General features: G+C 38.4%; 2 protein-coding genes across 2 annotated transcripts; one reads left to right on the top strand and one right to left on the bottom strand.

Moving 5' to 3' along the window:
- Nucleotides 1-6,161: 6,161 nt before the first annotated feature.
- LOC128226225 (leucine-rich repeat-containing protein 74A-like) lies at nucleotides 6,162-11,921 on the top strand. Its single transcript, XM_052936114.1, has 12 exons — nucleotides 6,162-6,375; nucleotides 6,642-6,829; nucleotides 7,186-7,293; nucleotides 8,055-8,198; nucleotides 8,533-8,614; nucleotides 8,761-8,846; nucleotides 9,329-9,523; nucleotides 9,732-9,827; nucleotides 10,033-10,149; nucleotides 10,512-10,673; nucleotides 11,298-11,383; nucleotides 11,741-11,921. The coding sequence occupies exons 1-12, from the start codon at nucleotides 6,162-6,164 to the stop codon at nucleotides 11,919-11,921; spliced, it is 1,659 nt and encodes a 552-aa protein (XP_052792074.1).
- LOC128229291 (uncharacterized) lies at nucleotides 11,490-15,029 on the bottom strand. The gene is made up of 4 exons (XM_052941125.1): nucleotides 14,616-15,029; nucleotides 14,246-14,392; nucleotides 12,752-12,921; nucleotides 11,490-12,356 (listed from the first exon to the last, which is right to left on the bottom strand). Exons 1-4 carry the CDS (start codon nucleotides 14,791-14,793, stop codon nucleotides 12,090-12,092), a joined length of 762 nt encoding a protein of 253 aa, XP_052797085.1. The 5' UTR covers nucleotides 14,794-15,029; the 3' UTR covers nucleotides 11,490-12,089.
- Between the last annotated feature and the right edge of the window lie 685 nt (nucleotides 15,030-15,714).

The following is a 15,714-nucleotide window of genomic DNA, read 5'->3' as shown; positions in this document are numbered from 1 at the left end:
ACCATACAAACTAATGGACAAACACGGGACTGCGGTCAAATATTGACATAACACATTCTGGGTTATTATGTTTGCTCTGTGACTGTAATATGGACACTGACAATTGGAAAGTATCGAAATGTTGTGTATAGGTATGAATTCATACCCTAATACACAGCTATGTTCAAATATAGATTAATTAAGGCAATGTAGACATTCAATTTCAATGCAAATATCATTTACTGCAATGCTGTAGACGGCATTTTCACGGTCTGTGAGGATATAATATTCAGATTCTTCGACTTTATTTCTTTTTTCATTTTGAGTTTCAGTATTGAAAATTAAATATTTTGTTTCGGTGTAAACAATTATAAAACAAAGCGATTTCCAGAAACTCGATATTTAAATTTGATTTAATAAAACGGATCCAGCTTAATAGAGGAATGAAGACAAAATTCATAATAACTGTTTGAAAATGCAATTTTAACACGGCTATTATACCCCTCGACGGGGTAGAATGCAGACTCACTTGCCACAGGAGAATACCCCTAGTATTATCTTAAACAGGCTATTGTGTCCCAACTGTATAACAAATTAAAGGACTCTTAAATCAACTCGAACCCTGTTATTTCCATGTACCCCAATCTCACCACCACTTACTGTTTGAAAAATAATCATATGTAAATGAGATATTATCTGTCGAAAAATTGCTACTTTTCACGTCGCCTTTTGAAGTCTCCTAATTCACCAATTATAGGCCTTTGTTCAAAGTAAAAACAAATCATAGAAACTCATCGTCGCCCCAACAATTGAACGTTTGACAGTCATTTTGTACACACAGCCTGAACTGGGTTTCAATAAGACCATCTCCTTTGCAACGTCTGTTGACTTCTTTGTGACAATATCGCTTACTTGTGTTAGCAGTTTACAATAAGTGCCTTCATCTTCAAGACATTGGTGATTATTGTTTGCTTTAGCTAGAGTTACATCATACTTTAAAACCGTTTAACCTTATACTTGAGAAGTTCAGGGGCCATTCTAGGGGGTTCGTTCTGTTGAATTTAAAAATTGCCAAAGCACATGATATTACAACCTTTGCAATTGATAGTGCACGCAACGTTTCATGTCAACTTGCTTCTAACACTACACCTAATATGTTAACCATAAGCATTGTTAAATCTTATAACGATAAGGAAAGCATACTTTGTGCTTATAAGTTTCAATGAAGCTACGGGATCAATTCGTCACCTTAGTGCAAGAACTCAATTTCTGCTTCTATTTCTATATGAGTTAATGAGTTATTGCATTAGTGTCACGAATTGCTACTCAGCTCACGCGACCTTCGGTTGTCGACAGCAGAGATGCGGAAAGTGAGAGTAGTGCGGAAAGAACTGAAGCGGATGACATCTTAAACAATTGGGAATCATTTACTATTATTATGATTTAAGGCTTACTAGCGCTTGTTCTGACAAATAAAGCATAAAAATTCCCACCATTGCTTAGGTCTGCGTGTGGACCCCGTCTGCCAATGAAGATTAGACCCACGTCTTCAGATTCGGCTTAATTCTGTTAACGAATGGTATTGATGTTATCGGTCCACTAGAATGCCCATCATTTTGTGAAAATAGCTTAAAGCTCCATTATGCTGTCAAGATGGAAGATACTGTCATTTAGTGAGTACACATAATTTATGGCGTGGTTATTGTGAGGAAAGTCCTCTGTCCACATGCCGCATTTAAGAAAAAATCCCAAAAGTTTTAATGTCTAAAATTTAAATCCATTTCCTTTTCATATTAGTGTTGGGACAATTCGCTGTATGAGATTGCTTTGTGTTCCTTCCAAACTAAATGTGTTATGTGGCTTTTAGAGGAACAGAGTGTAAATGATTTATGTAAAATAAAGTATATCTGTTTAATATCAATTCTATAAATACAATAAGCAATTGAGTTGATGAAACATAACCCTCAATGTACATTATCTGCTGAATAAACGATGACAGATGAACAAAAGCGTGATTTATTTGAAAATACATAAAAGATATAACAGTAAAATCGATTCGACGAGTTGCTTTATATCACATACTTTATCAGGAAAATATAATCGCAGATGTTCTCACGTGTTCTAATATGTTTTCGCAGATAACGAGAATTTAACAATGACACGAAACCAGCGCCTCTAACTCAGTCCTTTCACTTTCTTTACTAACTGAATAGAACTCCCATGGCGATTTTTTGGACATTACTTAATTGTGAGACGTCTAAATGAGATGTTTCCTATCCCGGGCTATATCCACGTCACCGCTTATGACACGTATCGGCTAATTGCACGAGCCCCATGTGCATGTCGTGGCCAATCAACCAATTAGTGTTGCTGTGGTCCATGTAAGGACAGGCTTTGTCAGCACTATGATGACTCGCAGAAAATTGCCTGTCACGTAATTAAACGACGTCGTCCACAATTGTATCGCCATTCCATTTGTTTTTGAAGAAAGAACGAGCCCTTTGTGCAGGCTGACAATACATTATTACCACTCTATAATGGGTCTGCATTGCGGTCTAGTCAACGATCTAACAGACTATTGCATCAAGAATTGCATTGCGGTAAAATTCACCATATGGAAGACTATTGCATAACGGGTTACATTGCGGTCCAATAAACGATCTGCACGACCAATGCATTTAGGAATGCATTGCGGTCTAATAAATGGTACGTAAGACCATTTCATTTAGGGTTGCATTTAATTAATGGAACGTAAGACCGTTGCATTTAGGGTTGCATTGCGGTCTAATAAAGGGTTCTTAAAACCGTTGAATCGAGGTTTGCATTGCGGTCTAAAAATGGTACGTAAGACCGTTGCATCTAGGGTTGCATTGCGGTCTAATAAATGGCACGTAAGACCGTTGCATTAAGGGTTGCATTGCGGTCTAATAAAGGGTACTTAAAACCGTTGCATATAGGTTTGCATTGCGGTCTAATAAAGGGTACGTACGGCCGTTGCATTTAGGGTTGCATTGCAGTCTAATAAATGGTTCGTAAGACCGTTGCATTTAGGATTGCATTACGGTCTAATAAATGGTACTTAAAACCGTTGCATCTAGGTTTGCATTGCGGTCTAATAAAGGGTACGTACGGCCGTTGCATTTAGGGTTGCATTGCGGTCTAATAAATGGTTCGTAAGACCGTTGCATCTAGGGTTGCATTGCGGTCTAATAAATGGCACGTAAGACCGTTGCATTAAGGGTTGCATTGCGGTCTAATAAAGGGTACTTAAAACCGTTGCATCTAGGTTTGCATTGCGGTCTAATAAAGGGTACGTACGGCCGTTGCATTTAGGGTTGCATTGCGGTCTAATAAATGGTTCGTAAGACCGTTGCATTAAGGGTTGCATTGCAGTCTAATAAATGGTTCGTAAGACCGTTGCATTTAGGGTTGCATTGCGGTCTGATAAATGGTACGTATGACCGTTGCATTTAGGGTTGCATTGCGGTCTAATAAATGGTACGTAAGACCGTTGCATTTAGGGTTGCATTGCGGTCTAATAAATTGTACGTAAGACCATTGCATTTAGGGTTGCATTGCGGTCTAATAAAGGGTACGTAAGACCAATGCATTTAGGGTTGCATTTTATAAATGGATCGTAAGACCGTTGCATTTAGGGTTGCATTGCGGTCTAATAAATTGTACGTTAGACCATTGCATTTAGGGTTGCATTTTATAAATGGATCGTAAGACCGTTGCATTTAGGGTTGCATTGCGGTCTTATAAAGGGTACTTAAAACCGTTACATCTAGGGTTGCATTGCGGTCTAAAAAATGGTTCGTAAGACCGTTGCATCTAGGGTTGTATTGCGCTCTAATAAATAGCTCGTAAGACCGTTGCATTTAGGGTTGCATTGCAGTCTAATAAATGGTTCGTAAGACCGTTGCATCTAGGGTTTTATTGCGCTCTAATAAATAGCTCGTAAGACCGTTGCATTTAGGGTTGCATTGCGGTCTAATAAATGGTTCGTAAGACCGTTGCGTAAGACCATTGCATTAAGGGTTGCATTGCGGTCTAATAAAGGGTACTTAAAACCGTTGAATCGAGGTTTGCATTGCGGTCTAAAAATGGTACGTAAGACCGTTGCATCTAGGGTTGCATTGCGGTCTAATAAATGGCACGTAAGACCGTTGCATTAAGGGTTGCATTGCGGTCTAATAAAGGGTACTTAAAACCGTTGCATCTAGGTTTGCATTGCGGTCTAATAAAGGGTACGTACGGCCGTTGCATTTAGGGTTGCATTGCGGTCTAATAAATGGTTCGTACGACCGTTGCATTAAGGGTTGCATTGCGGTCTAATAAATGGTTCGTAAGACCGTTGCATTTAGGGTTGCATTGCGTCTAATAAATGGTTCGTAAGACCGTTGCATTTAGGATTGCATTGCGGTCTGATAAATGGTACGTAAGACCATTGCATTTAGGGTTGCATTGCGGTCTAATAAATGGTACGTAAGACCATTGCATTAAGGGTTGCATTGCGGTCTGATAAATGGTACGTAAGACCATTGTATTTAGGGTTACATTGCGGTCTAATAAATGGTACGTAAGACCGTTGCATTTAGGGTTACATTGCGGTCTAATAAATGGTACGTAAGACCATTGTATTTAGGGTTACATTGCGGTATAATAAATGGTACGTAAGACAATTGTATTTAGGGTTACATTGCGGTCTAATAAATGGTACGTAATACCATTGTATTTAGGGTTACATTGCGGTCTAATAAATGGTACGTAAGACCATTGCGTAAGACTATTGCATTTAGGGTTGCATTGCGGTCTGATAAATGGTACGTAAGACCTTTGCATTTAGGGTTGCATTGCGGTCTGATAAATGGTACGTAAGACCATTGCATTTAGGGTTGCATTGCGGTCTGATAAATGGTACGTAAGACCTTTGCATTTAGGGTTGCATTGCCGTCTAATAAATGATACGTAAGACCGTTGCATCTAGGGTTGCATTGCGGTCTAATAAATGGTACGTAAGACCATTGCGTAAGACTATTGCATTTAGGGTTGCATTGCGGTCTTATAAATGGTACGTAAGACCATTGTATTAAGGGTTGCATTGCGGTCTGATAAATGGTTCGTAAGACCTTTGCATTGAGGGTTGCGTTGCGGTCTGATTAATGGTACATATAGACATTGCATAAAGGGTTGCTTTGCGGTCATATTAATGGTACCTAAGACCATTGCATTTAGGGTTGCGTTGCGGTCTGATAAATGGTACGTATGGCCATTGTATTCAGGGTTGCATTGCGGTCTAATAAGACCATTACAGTAAGGGTTTCATTTCGGTTTTATTAATGATATGTTAGATCATTACATTAAGGATTGCAATGCGGTCTAATAAACGATATGTACGATCATAACATTGAGAGTTCCATTGCGGTCTAGTTTATGTTCTGGCGACAACGGAATGACGTTCTTTGACTTTTTGAAACTGAATGTTTGTTTACATAAAACGTTCGATGTACCTGTTCATTGTCATCCCAACTTGTCTTTTCATTCAGCCACGGAATTAAATTTGGAAATGATAACAACTATAATCCACCCCCTTGTTTGATATTAATCAAATAGTATAGCTTTGAACGTGTGAGCATGCTCACATAATAATGTATCATCAAGAAAGGCTGGACAGCCAGTTTATATCGTGAAGTGTGTCTTATCACATATTATATAAAAAAAATTTTTTTTGAATTACTGAAACCCAAACATTAATCGTCCTAATATGGCTTAAACGGTCAAGTGATGGTGGAGTATGTCTTTGTTATAAAAGAACAATTCAGGATTTTAAAATTAATCTGTAATAATCTCAAAAATCCGATCAAAAGTTAGTCCAGTGGTGATAATGGCTATTAGTGTTCCTTTCACAAAATCCGAAAAGTGGTATTAGTATTTTAATAATGCATTAGAAATATAACGTAATTTCGCTCGTATCAAATACACCAAATTATAAACAGAAAAGGAGCTATAAAAAGTTGAAAAGAACTGCACGTGCAAGTTATTCGTGCCTAGGATTACTATTCTTATGCTAAGTCAACAGTGATTGTGAACTGACAGCTCTGTGCTTAGAGTGCAATAATCGCAGCTGGACTATAAACTGCAGCCTGGTGTCTTTTAAGCACATATTAGTACCACTCAAAATGTGTGCGCTGCGCAGTAACCGGGCCCTGTCGGCTGTTTCGCTGGCACAGCAGTATCGCCTGGATATGAAGCCGAGGCGACCAGCCATGCGGAAGTTGCATCGGTCGCGGCGTCACAGCTCCTCAAGCGACGCGGATCTGGATGCAAACGTGGAAACGGATGAGGTACTGGAACTAGTGGAGGAGGAGGAGGATGAGGAGTTTGACTTTGATGGTAGGCTAACATTTCTAGGGTATTATTCGTACTTAACATACGGTATGAGGTCTACACGTATAATGAGTCTAGGTTTTATTAATACATGTACTCCAATAGAACTCTATCTTAATTTTTACTGAAATATAGTTTAAAGCTTAAAGGGGTTGATGGCTGCTTCTCCAAAGAAACGTCAAAAGCGATATGCTTTTGGATTTTGGGAAAATGAGCAAGTAGAACCATGTCTTTAAAATGTTTAATAACCTCGTCCATATCATTTCCACCAGAAGATGAAGAGCTTGACCTCCCCGCGGACAACACGGAGTTGAGTCAGCGCTATTACCTGATGTCGTGTCGTCAGCTGGGGGTGATGCCCGTCCGCTCCATTCTTAGAGGACTACTGCACGAGAAACTCTCATGCAAAGGCTTCGTGCTCCTTCCGGATGACGCTAAAGCGGCCACCATAGCTATCTTGGTGAGATAGAACTTCTGTCTTCTACTTCTACAATTCAACTTTATTTATTTGTGAAGTTTTCCATGACTTTGTTTTGTATTGTATTCTATTTTAGTTCACCCTCTCATTACTATTTCAAGTTTTCGTTTATTCCATATTTGTTATTAATACATACACATGAAGTTAAAACCATCCATCATTGTTTTGATATATGTTTGAATATATCTCATTTAAATTTTTCACATTGACTGTAATATTGTTTGTTTAATTTTATGTTTAACGAGAAACATGTCAGTTACTAAGTTACTTAGTACTAAAATACAAAGGTATAATCTTCAATCCTGTGAACCAACTGCACTGTATTTTATTTCTTTCAGGGCAACACTATCGTTGAGACTGTTGAGTTTGAGAGAAATGAAATTGGGGAGAACTCTGCTCACTATTTTGGCGATGTTTTTAGGAAAAATGTGTACCTAACAGAAATTGTAAGTTACCAAAGAGCCAAAACTGTGTTTGTTTCACCCATTGCGCTTTGGAGTTGCGTACCTTTTTGTTAGCGTATTCATTGATGGTAACACAAGACCATACGGCTCGTGTGAGCTTATACGGTTTTCACATTGAGCAAGCATTAAATTAAAATATTGATTGTGTGTGTTTCACATACTGAACCTGTTTTTGTTCATAAATTGTCTTTATCAATTAATCAAGTAAGTAAAATTAGCTGAAATGTGATAAATCTGATCTCGCATCATTTAGTCAGTCTGTTTATTTATTGAGATAACTTGTTTGTATTCTCCCATAGTGAAATTATCCGAGTATATATCGAGAACTGATGAATATTAAAACCAATGAGTTGATTGAATACAATGTTTTTTGCCCTATGATTTGAAACTTTCAGGATTTCTCACTTCGAGTATTGAACATACTCTCATCATAGAAATTTTACTATTTTAAAAATGTATGAATGTTATAAAAAATCTGTGGAATATTAAAAATAATTAATGGCTTAAAAATCAATTTAAAAAAACACACCTGTAAACTTCATACAGTTTCAGTTGCGAGATCCTAAAAACACATTCATCCTACATGTTATCTAATATCAAATACTGTATGATGAATTTAGAATATTGGTTCCATTGCATGTAAATCGCACACTAATACGTTGAAGGAACTAGACTTGTCATAGTACAAATTTGCTTTCTGTACAAGCAATCCATGATTCTTGTCCTCTTGTCCACCTCTTCAGAGGTTGCGATGGAACGGCCTGCGGACTGAGGGCGCGCGGGTGGTCTGTGAAGCCCTAGAGAAAAACAATAGCGTCCGAATTCTTGACCTCACCGGGAACCAGTTCAACGATCGAGACGCCATCTACTTCCGGGATCTCCTAGATGTAAAAACATTCAGTAGATTGACGTTATCATTTAAAAATGTCTATACCATGTGGTCAAGTGTTTTCTTTGTTTCCATTAATACCTTCACTCCCATATCGTTACAAGTAGGCGCTTGTGCATAATTACGGGTCGCTGGTGCTTTAACTATGACTAATAGTAAAACGTCTGTTTGCATATGGCGCGTCTTTACAATCCTTTATCCAGGGACATTTAAATCCATTGCCTTCAATCTATACGAATGTACCACAACTAACATGGCTAGGTGCCGTGTATAACTAACAAACTAGTTTTATCACTTAATGATGGTTATTAAGTACGGATGTTTTTTTGCAGGAAAATAGTGCCATGTATGAGTTACACTTGAGCCACAACTACTTCCGGGAAAGGGGTGGTGAATACATTGCCGATGGTTTAGGTAAGTGTAAAGTTCCATTCATTCTGAATAACTAAATTTTCATTTAACGAATGTTATTGTGGCTATAGCCGGTTGAACAATCTTAAATGCCCAAAATCTCGGTCGCTCCAACAGTACATACATGTGGTTTTCTCGCCATGTTTCAGCGGCGAATGACTTCCTGCGGGTACTGGACCTTAGTTGGAACCACCTCCGGATGGGAGGGGCCACCGCGATCGGCAAGGCGCTCGCGGTCAGTCTCAGGCGGTATTGAACCGTTCATTTTATAAAACAATATTTGTGGCATTGCTAAAACATCATTCCTATTATGGAAGAAATATTTTAAAATAATAAAAAAACATAGACAAAAACCATTAAATCAACAAGCTATATATTATCATCATCATCATCATCATCATCATCATCATCATCATCATCATCATCATCATCATCATCATCATCAGAAGAAGAAGAAGAAGCAGGAGTAGCAGCAGCTGCATCATCATCATCATCATCATCATCATCGTCATTGGCAACAGTAGCAGCCGCAGCAACAACAACAAGCAGCAACACCACTATCACCATCATTATCATCATCATTATCATCATCGACATCATCGACATCATCATCGTGATTGTTCGGCAAGCAATGATGTGCATGTGTTTTACATGTAGCAAAGTCCCTCAAAAACTGTATGTCCCTTGTTACATGCTCCTCTGTTATTATAACACCAGAAAAACATAAACCTTGAGGTTCTGAACCTTTCGTGGAATGGGATGTACCAAGAGGGCGCGTCCCAGATCGCCACCTCGCTCACCCGGAACCAAGCGCTCCGTGACCTTGACCTCTCCTGTAATAGGCTCTCAGAGGCCTGTGTAGCCACTTTTCTCGCTGGATTAAAAAACAACAGCACGCTCAAGAAATTGAGGGTAAATGTGTTTTTGGTGTTGTTTTCTATTTACAATTTTGTTATTTCCAAAATTGTTATATTACCTTTCCAACCTACGCTTTCTTTTATAACTATTCTGTATAGAGTGTATGTCAGTTTTGTAATATTGGTCAATGTCACAGAACTGCTACATCGAGAAACGCTATTTAAAGATAAAAACTTTGTGTCTTCACCATTATTGATTGCAGATCGGAAGGAATCACATTTCTCACGTTGGCGCGGTGCTAGTTTTAGATTATATCAAGAACAACCCGAAGATCGGACTCGAATATATTGATATGGGAGTAAGTTTCTAAAAAAAAACGCTCTATATACATACATTCAGCTTAATGTAATATTATTTAAGTTAAGAATACAGTAAAGGCCAAAAAAACTCATTTCTAATCACCGAAGTCATAAGCATTATGAAACACGGGATAACAACACACAACCCAACATAATAACAATATACTAATTTACTTTGCACTTATGAGCAAGTTCATGTTTTAGGACCAGCACGTACGTGACGACTTTATTAAGCTGTTGAAAGAACTGCAGGAGAACAGACGACTGGAAGTCGTGTTCGGAATAGTTTGGTCATGTGACAGGGACCCCATCGGCAAACAAGTGAGTAATGGTTGTTGCTATAGTGACACTGTGTGTAGGTGCAATGACATCTCCGTCATGGTTATGTGCAGGCAAACCTAACCCAATGGGTTTGGAGGGACACATGTTATAAACATAACCCGTTAAGTTGCTTAAGATAGTATTAATTGTGCGCCGGGTAGGGGCTATAAAATATCTATTGAGAGAATGATTAAAGTACTAAAATAGGCGTACTGGTAAAAGTATAGGAACATCCTCGGTAAATGTTGTGTTGATGAAGTCGTCTGAAGATCGGTATACATTGTATAAACGAGTATTTAGTACAAATAGATGTATGACAAGGAAATTGATTAATATTGGCAACTAAATATCTGCTTCATCAGGATGCCTCCGAGGACGAGCTCGCGCTTCTGAACGAGAATCCCCACTTCGTGCTGATGGAGTTCATGCGGATACAGAAACTGCGGCTGGTGGACCTCTTCCACCAGATGGACAAGGACAACAGCAAGGGCATCAGTGTGGACGAGTTCCAAAATGGACTCAGGGTAAGTGGCTCAAGCTGCGTAAATTGGATGTACAAACATATAGATGCATGGGAAAGAATCCACTGTGAATATCATACACATTTATGGACTTAGTAAATGTTACAAGTTGCCCGAATATCACATTAGAAAGTATATTTTCTTCATGTTTTCTAGTTTGTTGTTGTTTTTGTTTGTTTCTTTCTTTCTTTTAGTATTACCGAAATACCGTAGGTTGAATCTTACATACTTATGTATCACATCGCTTGCGAAGCATGTATCTTTTGCAGTTTTTGCGTATTGTTCAAATTCGAAAATTGCTTAGTTTGTCTACCACGTTAATACCAGTAAATTTAAAATTAGAGTTGTTATATACATCTGTACTAATCACGTGACTTTCACATGCTTAATATACACACTTTAAACTGGGAAACCATTATGCCCTATTTTAAACAGGTAAACTTATCTGAGACAACGACGAAATATTCCTTTTATTATGTACAGTGATGTATTATCGGTCTAATACTAGCTCGTATTGACAATTCCAGCCCTGTTTAGAGGAAATACGGTATTTGCAAATTAATTCTGGGATCATCTGGTGTCTAGTCCCTTTAAAACTAAGCTTGATTTTTGTATCCCATAATACAGGAGGTGCACATTCCACTGAAACGGAAGACCTTAGAAACGTTTGTGCGCAAGTGCGACACCGACAATAATGGGGAAATTGAATACTCGTGAGTACAGCATACTTGAATACTTTAAATAAAATACTTTTATCGGTGTTCATTCAATGTCAATTTAGTTCAACTTAATATACAAGGTTACCTCCAAGTAGTCAAGTCAAATTAATATTTAATCATAAAGCCGGTTTTACAACATGTAACACAAACTCTGAAGAGCTTTTAAAGCCGACTTAACCAATCAAACTGTACATGTTATAGATAAATCATGCTGTTCATAAAATAATTAATAATTAAAAATAAATAAATGTGTTACATAAATTAAAGTGACAGTGTGTAAGCAATATGTACACAATAATGTTTGTGCATTCATTTTATATCTCTATACACGCCGGTTGTTCCGCGACACAGGGAGCTGATCGAAGCCAACAAGCTGTATAAAGAGGCTCTCCGGAAGCTTGCGAAGTCAACCACCCCAATGGAAAAAAGCGCCATAGGCCGCATACAGAAACTCCTCCGCAAGATTATGCTGGATAACCGTGGACTCCCACCGGACCAGGGGAACCAACTTGCTACCGGAAGTACAACCTGACATGCGTTAACTCCTACGTTTAAGAACAGCACACAAATAACCATTTCAAGTGTATGGTGTTTTGCATCAGCAATATCTTACAGACAGCACAGTAATATATTCAAAGGCGTGAAACACTTTATACACTTGCTATTAGATCACATTTAAACAATATATTATGCGATTGTGTTACGAATACATGAGATCGTGTCTTTTCCGCCACTCCAAATAGTTCTGATCATTTTCACGTGGCGATGGAGGGTGACTGTGATGTGAGTAATGACCACCAGGATCAAACCCAGTGTTGTCATATGCACGCCTATCTCCCGACCACTGGTCACCATAGGACATGTGACCGTATCCGGCTGATTCGTGCCCGCCATGGTTGGATGGGTGACCGAAGTCTGAGAGAACGAAGGGGCTGTTGTATGGATATTCACTCTGACGATGGTGTCCCTAATATAAAACTGGTTGAATCAATTCTTGTTTAACATGATTGGCGCTTTTTTAATAATTGGACTGTATGTATCACGGTTAATTTTATGCTTATGTCATTTCCAATAAAATATATATTGTAAAATTATTAAAGAATTGTTGAAAATATATTATTAAGTTTATTATGGTGTATATTTATACCAGTTGGTGATCCGATTCAGTCCTCTTGTCAATGCAGACTGCTGTGCAATACTTTACATATAATACTTAATGAATCTGTACATGCAACGTCGCAAAACAAACTGGCCTTAACGGCATCGCGTCATTGTGAAATCTCGATATAAATGATATTAAATAGAAAATGCGTCACCTATGATTTAAAGTGTTGCTTCATTTGTAAAACGTTTTAAGCGCACCTGAGTATGAGGCCTGGAGTTGTGCCGATGGATGAGGCATGTGTCCACAGCGAGCAGACTTCCGGTGATGATAAACAGCAGGCCTGCTGTGCAGCTAAGGGCGAACGAGTAGTGAAAATCATGGCGGACCTTGTCGGCGTAAACACCTATACCGGCCAGAACGAGAATACCTGTAGAATAGAGGACATGGAGAAAACACAATAGCGTCATTGAAGAGAAATATCAAATCATACCAAAGGTACCAAAAAGCGACCAAAAAGTCGACTAGAGTAGGCAAAGGGTAGAATTATAATAAAATATCCCAAGCAATACATATGTACATCAAACCTTGAAACTGATATTTTTGCTTATAACATTCGCAAAATTATGTCCTTTACATGTATATTATATTGTTCTCAAGCGTCCGATATCATTTCAAATCGGTTGTGTGAACTGCTTTTATTTGCTGGACTGATTTCACTGTTGTACGTCTAGGGCTGATATCTTATCAAACGTCTTAGATATTTAGTGAAGCGGAAACCTCACGTGCAATATTACTACGCCCGTAAGTTTCAAAATGTAGCCTCGCTTGTTTTGCATAAACAATTACGGTAGGAACATTAATCGCATTAATATATTTTACTCATATACGGTTATAAAGGAGACCGCCAGCAGGAATAACTGGTAATGTTTGTAGATATCAAGAAAACACGTTTCTTTGATTTATAATGGGCATTTATTCAAACGATATAGTAAAATCAAATCAAAGTCAACAAGAATGAGTCAAAAAGTATAACGAGTAAATCGCCGAAAGCCGCAACTTTACACTCATAAAGCAGTGTAAGGTTCATGATGAATCGGGGATCCGAACTCCTCTACATATTTCAATTTAAAATTGTAAGTTACTTTATTGTTTAAAAATACACATTTATTACGCTTTATGACTGCCATGGTCCATTAACTGTATACAACCATTTATATATTTACATAAAAACAGATATTAACAGTCAGCCCACTTTTAATAGTAGTTCATCGAGAGTTGCATCTTATTTTACAACGATTGTAAAACTAGTTATACAACATGTATAACAACATTTTATCGCATGTGTAACCATGTTTGCAGTTATGATAACCATCGCGTATTTTATCTGTATAACACATGTGTCGCCAAAGATTCGCTTACTAACACATTTCCGGAACTTGTTCAATAAAACTATACTAAACTAAAAACTATAATATATTGAGACTCATGACGACTACATATACAAACGAATCTCGTTGACACGATATTACGCGAGTGTACGGTCTTGTGTTGTGGGGAAACCGGCGAAACCGGAGGAAGGCCATTTGACCGGCTTGGTGTCATCAAAACAAACTCACATGCGCTCATGCCAGGAGTCGAACCCAGGCCGCCTAGGTGAGAAGAGAGTGCGCTAACCAATGCGCTACTAGCTGGAATACATCTACGTCAGTTATACTACTTAGTTGAAGACTACCATTACCGCCCGTCCTTACCCGCTATCACTGAGGCGAAAACCGCGAAGAGCCTTAAGGACCAGTGGAAGTATCTTGGGAGACAGACCAGGAAAACCACGACTAGCAGCGCCAATAGGGCGAAAGCCAGACCCGTCGCCTCCAGGACCCTGGTCGCCGTCAACCAACCTGGGGATCGAAGGGCGTAAGGTTACCACAACCCGTAACCAAAGTATGTGTCAAGGAAATATAATCAACCATTCAAAGCTCAAAATAAGCATTGTCAGAAAAAGAAAGCGCTATGAGTTCATAAGAAAATGCCCGATAGTTATTACTATGGTAAGTTTCCTCCGGGCTTAGATATATGAGTTTTGGAGTTATGCATGGCGTCAAATGCACGATTGTACAGTACCTAGATTTTGATATAGACCAATGTCCCACAGGCCGGACCCAATGCGCTCCTGGATGTCGTGCCTCGTTGTCCACCAAGTGGTGCTGATCCCGACCACATGCAGCATATATCCGACGTCCAGAAGCAGCGCCGACCCCACCCATAGCTTTGACAGGGACGGCCTCCGCCGACCATACATCGCTCGCTACGTCAAACTCAACAAATCCGCCTTTTAGAGTTTACGAAGGCTTTTTTTGAACTCGTATTATCCAAGATAACAAACTTTGGGCTGCTTTAAAACTTAAACTTTGATAAGCTTCCGTAGAAACAATCACATTTTATTATTTTGGTGTAAGTTTGCACGACAAGTCCAGTGGTTTGATCCTCGCCTATATCCCCTTAGCTAGCTGTCAAATGTTCACTGTTTACATTGTATGTACATGTTGTATCATATAAATAACAAAAACAAAAGAAACAGGGCAGTAAACTCTGTCACTTTATTAAACATTGTAATTAAACGATGTGAATGCGAGCATCCTTGTTACAATGTTAAACTATGGTTTGTTGCTCCGCTGTATCATTCGTGGGTTGTAACCATTGTCTTAAGGCAATATTTAGTCAGTTCAAAACGCATCACCAGTTACATTCTACATTAAATGAGAGTACTTTTCTAAGTTGCGCGGTCAGATAAAATCAATGTGATAACTAAAATGTTCGATAAAACTGCCTTTTCTATTAGGTACAACTATATACAGTCTACCAAAGCATAGGGTCATTCGTTTATGACATGCTTGATATAAGAAAAACGTCAGGATCTTAGTCGAAAATCAAGCTTTTATTAACATTTTCTAATTTGGTGATGTTCAAATCCTTTCAGTGTATTATTTATTCGTGTACCCTTAAATATTGCGAGTTTCTGAACAATTCAACCAAAAAATAGAAGGCCAAGATCGTAACATGTGCATTATAGAAGGATAATATTTGAACTGAAGTTTGCTTTATGGAATTGCATCCCTTGATTAAGCAATTTTGATGAAACAGCAGTGATCTTATAGTTTACTATTTCTTTTTAATTCTTTATTCATATTTAATTACCTGTTATCAACTTTTTGGCAATTAG

The sequence above is a fragment of the Mya arenaria genome, chromosome 3, assembly GCF_026914265.1.
Source record: "Mya arenaria isolate MELC-2E11 chromosome 3, ASM2691426v1".
Taxonomy (NCBI): Eukaryota; Metazoa; Mollusca; class Bivalvia; order Myida; family Myidae; genus Mya; species Mya arenaria.
This window is presented reverse-complemented; position numbering and strand designations above follow the sequence as displayed.

Excerpts from the sequence above, each read along its gene's own strand:
- LOC128226225 (XM_052936114.1), top strand. The coding sequence starts at position 6,162 with ATGTGTGCGCTGCGCAGTAACCGGGCCCTGTCGGCTGTTTCGCTGGCA. Across the intron at positions 10,150-10,511 it reads GGGACCCCATCGGCAAACAA|GATGCCTCCGAGGACGAGCT; the intron begins GTGAGTAATGGT and ends CTGCTTCATCAG. Across the intron at positions 11,384-11,740 it reads AATGGGGAAATTGAATACTC|GGAGCTGATCGAAGCCAACA; the intron begins GTGAGTACAGCA and ends TCCGCGACACAG.
- LOC128229291 (XM_052941125.1), bottom strand. The coding sequence starts at position 14,793 with ATGTATGGTCGGCGGAGGCCGTCCCTGTCAAAGCTATGGGTGGGGTCG. Across the intron at positions 14,393-14,615 it reads TGGTCTATATCAAAATCTAG|GTTGGTTGACGGCGACCAGG; the intron begins GTACTGTACAAT and ends TTCGATCCCCAG. Across the intron at positions 12,922-14,245 it reads TTTCGCCTCAGTGATAGCGG|GTATTCTCGTTCTGGCCGGT; the intron begins GTAAGGACGGGC and ends TCTATTCTACAG.